Genomic DNA, 7,606 nt, shown 5'->3' with positions numbered 1-7,606 from the left:
CCTGTGGGGGCTTTGTTTAGTGCTTATTATCGCTGTCGGTTGATGCAAGTACATACACAAAGTTGGTTACGTACGAAGAGAGACAAAGTTGTCCGCTCACAGAATCGTCGCTATTGGAATAATTAATGATCTCTAACAGATGCTGCTGTCGATTAGTAGTTCATTAACAACCCATTAAACAACACTTATTAGGGTTGGGTTTGGTTGTTAAAACATGATTTGAGTTTGACTTCAACCTTCTACTAGCTACGTGCTGCTAGAACCAGCATATTTACTACTCACTAGTACGTTAGAAAAAATTCAAGGCTTATTTGTTTTGTACTCAGTATATAAGGATTTTAAGCAGTACAATATACTAGATTCATACTTCAGAACTATTTCATGCTATGATACGTACATGTGCCAGGTTGGCGACCGAAAAAAAATTGAAATAAAAGGTGACCGGAAAATAACTCCCAAGACCAACCGGATGAAAATGGAGTTGCGTGTGTATCCATGCCAAAAATCCACGGTTGTAATTTGAGTAATAATCCCAAATAAGGCAAGATTCGCAGGCTCGCGTCCCGCGTGAACCTGCCTCTGCCTCTGCGGCCGCCCATGGTTTCTTTTCTGACTTCGGATGAGCGCCGTGCTCTCTCTCTCGTCAGGAGTCTGGAGTCTGAACTCGCTCGCTTCCCGTGTGAGCGCGCCCCCACGCGACACGAGCCCGCAGCACTCCTCCGTATCGACGCGCTGCGTGTGCGTGTGCGTGTGCGTGTGCGTGTGAGGTGTGAACTGTGAAGCGAACCACCCGACCCGCACCCATGGTTACGGCAACTGGCAACTGCGACCTGCAACCACCGCCGCTGTCCGCACTCGCCCACAAAGGCAGCCGGCGCTGCCCTCCCCACTCTAGAACGGCCACCCCGACCCCAAACTCTCTCTCTCTCTCTCTCTCTCTCTCTTCCGCCATGGTTGCTGCTGCTGCTACGGATTATTAGCGCGGCACCGTCTCCCGGCCCCATTCGTTCCCCAGGACGGGAGCTTCATCTGCGGGCACCGAGTCACTCCGGTACGCGCTGCTCTCTCTCGCCCTCCCCATGTGCTCGTGTGCGCGGTCACAGCTTGCTTGTTCTTGAAGCGGAGAGCCGCCGCTCCTCTCGCGTTCGCGTTGCGCCATTGCCGGCCTGCATTGGCCTCGCTAAGTTCCTGGGTTCTTGGCTGCACGGCCTCTCCCAATTCGACGCTTGTTTGCTAGGTTTCAGGGAAATGTCCAAGGGCGCGGCGGATTCGCTAGTGGTATCCTTTGCAGCTCGCTGAAACAAGCTTCCCCTGGGTGCCAATTTCACCTGGGAAACGCATCTGCGGGGTAGGGACGAAGCTTCTGGTTCTTGGGGTTGTAGGTGGAGCGCGACTAATCAAGGTGCCCATGTGGTGGCGTTTGCACGTGTCACGTGTGCGCGTTTATCTTCGGATTAGAAAAGGAGAATGCTTCCACGCTCCACCACCTCCGATGCCCGATCCCATCTCGCGAATTAGGCCCCGTTTGGATGCATAGCACAAAACGTGCTAAGAAAAGAATCTTCAATGCATTAGCCATTAAATGAAGTTTATTTGTAAAACCTTTTCATGGATGTGTGTAACTTTTCACGACGAATCTAATGCTGGTAATTAATACATGATTGGCTACAGTAATGCTACAATAACTATTCTCTAATCGTGCGGTCAAAGGTCTCATTAGATTCGTCTCACGAAGTAGCGCAGGGATTGTGGAGTTAGTTTTATAAAATACTTTTATTTAGTACTTCTAATTATTGGTCAAAGTGAGCTACAGTGTTTTGTGCTACCCAACCAAACGGGGCCTTAATGTCGAGCAGAGGATCCGCTTTGTGTATCTTTCTTGTTAGTCGTCACAGTTTCAGGCTCCCTTTTGGTTTTTTTATTTAAGATAGTGAAAAAAAAGTTTGTGGTAGTGCTTGCCGCCTATGAACCGAGAGGTCACAGGTTCGAGCGGTGGCCTCTACACATTGCACGGTGTGTGGAAAAGGCCTCCCGTTAATAACCTCCCTCAGACCTGCACAGTGCAGGAGCCTACGGCACTGGGTACATTCTTTTTATAGTGAAAAAAAGTTCCGGCTTCAAACCCCTCACAAATGGAAAAAGTTCCGAATAGACTGTGAAGTGTAAACCACTATTTGGGACTCGGAGGACCCTTTTGGTACTACTTTGCAATGTCTTCAGGGAATAATCTGTGCTTTCTGATAAAAAAATTGTTCGTTCTACCACCCCTCTAGTGAGAGGGGGAAATGAAGGTCGGGCTTTGGTTCTGCCATCCTGCATTTTGCTTCCCTACTAGTTTAATTATCTGAACTCCAGTAGGTTTGCTTCATGGTGGATGCGTGCAGTTTTGGTTCACTGAAATCCTACTGATTTGTGAGTAGATTTCACTTCTTTTGACCGAAATTTGTGAGGGAGTTCCCCACAGTGAGACCATATTCTATTTAAAAGTTGACCGAAATTTGCATATAGGAAATTTAACCATCTACTGACCTGTATGCAAACCTTTTCAGGGACAATGAGGCTGGCTGTATGGTATTGGTTCTTTCTATTCTTTGCCTTAGTTTCGTCATCATGGAGTTTGAGTTCGGATGGCCTGGCTCTTCTCGCTCTGTCCAAAAACCTCATACTACCAAGTAATATAACCTCCAGTTGGAATGCTTTTAATGCAACTCCTTGTAAATGGTATGGAGTTGGTTGCGATAAAAGGAATAGAGTGGTTTCCCTTGACCTATCATCATCGGAAGTTTCAGGTTCCATAGGATCTGAAATCGGGCTTCTAAAATACCTGCATGTCCTCAACTTATCTGCTAACAATATATCTGGTTTGATCCCTCCTGAATTGGGCAACTGCAGTATGCTTGAACAATTGGATCTGTCCCAAAACTTCCTTTCCGGCAAGATACCAGCATCAATGGGCAACCTCAAGAAATTGGTATCACTCTCACTACATGACAACTCTCTCACTGGAACTATACCAGAGGAATTGTTCAAGAACCAGTTTATGGAGCACGTGTACCTCCATTACAATCAGCTCAGTGGTTCGATCCCCCTCTCGGTTGGTGAGATGACAAGCCTCACGGTCTTGTGGCTGTATGGGAATATGTTGTCTGGAGTTTTGCCTGCTTCAATTGGCAACTGCACCAAGTTAGAGGACCTCAGTCTATACGAGAATCAACTGAGTGGTAGTCTTCCAGAAACCTTGAGTAGGATCAAAGGCCTTAGAAATTTTGATGCCACAACCAATGGCTTCACAGGAGAGATCACTTTCAGATTTGAGAACTGCAAGTTAGAAATATTCAGTTTGTCATTCAACAATATAAAGGGTGAAATTCCATCATGGCTGGGGAATTGCAGGAGCTTGACACAACTTGGATTTGTCAATAATAGTATGTCTGGCAAAATTCCGACTTCTCTTGGTTTATTGAGCAACCTCACATATCTTCTACTTTCTCAGAACTCCCTGTATGGACCAATTCCTCCAGAGATCGGTAACTGTCGGTTGCTTGAGTGGCTAGAGTTAGATGCAAACCAGCTTGAGGGCACTGTTCCTAAAGAGTATGCAAATTTACGGATCTTGTCAAAGCTCTTTCTGTTCGAGAATCGCCTCGTAGGAGAGTTCCCTGAGAATATTTGGAGTATCCCAACCCTTGAGAGTGTCCTTATTTACAGTAACAGTTTCACGGGAAAGCTACCTGCAGTATTAGCTGAGCTGAAGTCACTCCAGAACATTACACTATTTGATAATTTCTTCACTGGGGTCATACCACCGAAGCTGGGTCTTAATAGCCCTTTGGTCCAGATAGATTTCACAAATAACAGATTTGTTGGTGGGATTCCTCCAAATATTTGTTCAGGAAAAAGATTGAGAATTTTGGACTTGGGGTTGAATCATCTTAATGGAAGCATCCCATCCAGTATTGTGGACTGCCCAAGTTTGGAGCGAGTCATTCTCCAAAACAATAATCTTGATGGGACTATTCCGCAATTTGGAAACTGTAGGAATCTAGACTATATGGATCTGAGTCACAATTCCTTGAGTGGTAGCATTCCAGCAAGCTTCAGCAGATGTGTAAATATTACTGTCATTAACTGGTCAGAAAACAAGCTTTCTGGCAGAATACCACCAGAAATTGGATATTTAGTGAAGCTGGGGAAACTTAACCTCTCACACAACATTCTACATGGTTCACTCCCTGTGCAAATTGCCAAATGCTCTAAGTTGAATTCACTTGATTTGAGTTCTAACTCTTTGAATGGTTCGGCACTTAGTACAGTAAGCAATCTGAAGTCTCTGTTGGAGCTACGGTTGCAGGAGAATAAATTCAGTGGAGGCTTGCCTGATTCTCTCTCGGACTTGGATATGCTTATTGTGCTGCAACTTGGTGGCAATATTCTTGGGGGTAGTATCCCTTCAGCATTAGGAAGGTTGCTAAACCTGGGTGCCTTGAATCTCAGTGACAATGGTCTAGTGGGGGATATTCCACCACGACTGGGTAATTTGGTGGCACTCGAAAGTTTAGATTTGTCATTTAATAATATCACAGGAGGCCTTGCTACATTTGGAAGTCTACATATTTTGCATGCCTTGAATGTTTCTTACAACGAATTTAGTGGACCACTCCCAGATAATCTTCTAGTGTTTCTGAATTTCACACCGAGTTCCTTTAATGGAAATCCAGGCCTCTGTATCTCTTGCAGTACCAATAATTCTTATTGTAAGGGAACTAATGTCTTGAAACCCTGTGGAGGATCTAAGAAAAGAGTACACGGCCGATTCAGGCTTGCTCTCATAGTTCTCGGTTCATTGTTTGTGGGAGCACTTTTGGTACTTGCACTTGCTTGCATCCTTCTGAAATCTCGAGATCAGAAAAAGAAAAGTGAGGAATCAGTGAGTACTATGTTTGAAGGTTCCTCCTCTAAATTAAATGAGGTTATAGAGGCGACTGAAAATTTTGATGACAAGTATATAATCGGCACAGGTGCTCATGGAACCGTTTACAAGGCTACACTGAGGTCAGGGGATGTGTATGCTATAAAGAAGCTTGTGATTTCTGCACACAAAGGTTCATACAAAAGCATGATAAGAGAACTGAAGACAATATACAAAATTAAGCATAGGAACCTGGTAAAGCTAAAAGAGTTTTGGTTGAGAAGCAATAATGGGTTCATACTATATGATTTTATGGACAAAGGCAGCCTTCATGATGTTTTGCATGTAATTCAGCCAGCACCAGTTTTAGACTGGTGTGTGCGGTATGAAATAGCACTGGGTACTGCCCATGGTTTAGCGTATCTTCATGATGACTGCCGCCCTGCAATAATTCACCGTGATATCAAGCCAAGTAATATATTGCTAGACAAGGACATGGTGCCACACATATCAGATTTTGGCATTGCAAAGCTCATGGATCAGCCTTCAGCTCCACAGACCACTGGAATCGTTGGCACCGTTGGATATATGGCACCAGGTATGGTTGAAACTTGAAACAGAGCAGATGTAACTGTTTCTTTTTCCTCATTAGCATATATGATTGATTGGAAAATTAGGATTGTAAAATGTTTCTGAAGCATTTTGTAGAAAACTCTCAGTGCAAACATACATATTACCAGCTGCATCTCATGGTTTTAATAGCACACAAACGCCATCTTAGAAACAGTTAATCCCTTTGCACATGGAAATGACTGGAACTTTTCTGTTTAGTTGATGGGACTGTGAAATAAGCTAATCTTGAAGGATTTTCCGTCATCTTGCATGCACAGATTTGCTCTAGAGCAACAAAATCTGTGTGATTAGTGGTTATTCAGTATTCGAATTCTGGAAATTCAGTTTGCCAGATACTGTCATGTCATCATTTAGGGCGCGTTTAGTTCCCAAAAATTTTCACCCAAAAATTTTCACCTCCCCTTTAAACATATATATGAAGCACTAAATGTAATTAAATAACAAAACTAATTACACAGTTTGGATGTACATGACGAGACGAATCTTTTAAGCCTAATTAGTGTATGATTAGCCATAAGTGCTACAGTAACCAACATGTGCTAATGATGCGGTCAAAGGCTTCAAAAGATTCGTCTCGCGGTTTCCAAGTGAGTTCTGAAATTAGTTTTTTAATTAGTGTCCGAAAAATCCTCCCAACATCTGGTCAAAGGGATGATGTGACAATCAAAAATTTTTGGTTTTGCAACTAAACGCGCCCTTATATATGTTATAAGATTCGCTGATGAACTTGCCATCTTGCTGCTATGAAGTTTAATCTTCAGATTACACATCAGTATGCATACCTAATGGCCGTGCGCTGCCTTTCAGAACTGGCGTTTTCCACCAAGAGCAGCATGGAGTCCGACGTGTACAGCTACGGCGTGGTGCTGCTGGAGCTGCTCACCAGGAAGACGGCGGTGGACCTCTCGTTCCCCGACAACACGGACATAGTGGGCTGGGTGTCCTCCGCGCTGAACGGCACCGACAAGATCGAGGCCGTCTGCGACCCTGCGCTCATGGAGGAAGTCTACGGCACGGTGGAGATGGAGGAGGTGCGCAAGGTCCTGTCGCTCGCGCTCCGGTGCGCGGCCAGGGAGGCGAGCCAGAGGCCGTCCATGGCCGCCGTCGTGAAGGAGCTGACGGGCGTGAGACCCGCCGCCGGCCGGTCGTTGTCCAAGAAGCAGGGGAAACCGAGGCCGGGGTCCCAGTCCCACAGCAGCTCGTACTCACAGTAGGATTTCTGATTCAGCCAAGCTGTAGCCTGTAGTTGTAGTTTCTGCTCTCCAGTGAAGCGTTTGTTTGTTCCCTCGCTTGGTTCTGTTCTTGGGTGTGCATCCATGATTGATCGAGGTGGAGGCAGGGTTAACCTTACCGGTGGGAACCGGTCCGGTCAAACCGGTCCGGACCGGTTCCGGTTTCGGCCAATACCCAACCAGTCAAAATTTAAATTTAAATTAAAAAATGAAAAATTCTTAAAAAATTCCTAAAAATACTTCAAGTTGTGATGAATCTAATGGTATCAAATTTTCTCAAAAATTCGTTCATTTAGTATAGTTTGCGGGGATTTAAAGTTAAATCAAAAAAGAAAAAGAAAAAATGGGCCGGCTCATTAAGGCCCACCGGTCAAACCGGCCGGTAAACCAGTTGCACGGGAGCTTTTGAATTTGGATTTGAATTCAAACCGGTCAAACCGGCCGGTAAACCGGTTGCACAGGAGCTTTTGAATTTGGATTTGAATTCAAACCGATCAAACCGGCCGGTAAACCGGTCGGAACCGGTTGCACGAAAGCTTTTGAATTTATTTGAATTTGGATTTGAATTCAACCGGTTCCGACCGGTAACCGGTCAAACCGGTCCGGTAAACCGGAACCGGAGCCCGGCGGTTACCGGTTACCGGTCGGGAAACAAAACCCTGGGTGGAGGACGAGGCTGACAACGGCCTATTTTGATTGAAACGGATGTGGATCCATCCATCCCCCAGACAGCGAGATGCTTGTGTGTGGTGGTGGTGGTGTGGGGATATGCTGGGCTAGTGTCTGAAGCTGCTTGTTCTTCTGAAACCTGTTGCTTGATCGTGGCCTCCCA

General features: G+C 45.3%; 1 protein-coding gene across 2 annotated transcripts; it reads left to right on the top strand.

Annotated features, from left to right (window-relative positions):
* Positions 1 to 796: 796 nt before the first annotated feature.
* LOC120678954 (receptor-like protein kinase) lies at positions 797 to 7,606 on the top strand. 2 transcript variants are annotated; one of them, XM_039960423.1, is made up of 3 exons: positions 797 to 1,051; positions 2,550 to 5,507; positions 6,350 to 6,756. In XM_039960423.1, exons 2-3 carry the CDS (start codon positions 2,555 to 2,557, stop codon positions 6,754 to 6,756), a joined length of 3,360 nt encoding a protein of 1,119 aa, XP_039816357.1. In that variant the 5' UTR covers positions 797 to 1,051; positions 2,550 to 2,554. The 2 variants fall into 2 exon arrangements, with proteins under 2 accessions (XP_039816357.1, XP_039816358.1); XM_039960424.1 differs by lacking the exon at positions 797 to 1,051 and adding an exon at positions 7,444 to 7,606 and having other exon boundaries at positions 2,555 to 5,507; positions 6,350 to 6,877.

The sequence above is a fragment of the Panicum virgatum genome, chromosome 6N (assembly GCF_016808335.1).
Source record: "Panicum virgatum strain AP13 chromosome 6N, P.virgatum_v5, whole genome shotgun sequence".
Lineage (NCBI taxonomy): Eukaryota > Viridiplantae > Streptophyta > Magnoliopsida > Poales > Poaceae > Panicum > Panicum virgatum.
The sequence above is the reverse complement of the archived record's forward strand: the minus strand, read 5'-3'. Positions and strand labels throughout refer to the sequence as shown.

What these genes read in the sequence shown, in the direction of transcription:
- LOC120678954 (XM_039960424.1), top strand. Translation starts at nt 2,555, where the DNA reads ATGAGGCTGGCTGTATGGTATTGGTTCTTTCTATTCTTTGCCTTAGTT. An exon ending in CGTTGGATATATGGCACCAG is followed by an intron (nt 5,508 to 6,349) that starts GTATGGTTGAAA and finishes GCTGCCTTTCAG; the next exon opens with AACTGGCGTTTTCCACCAAG.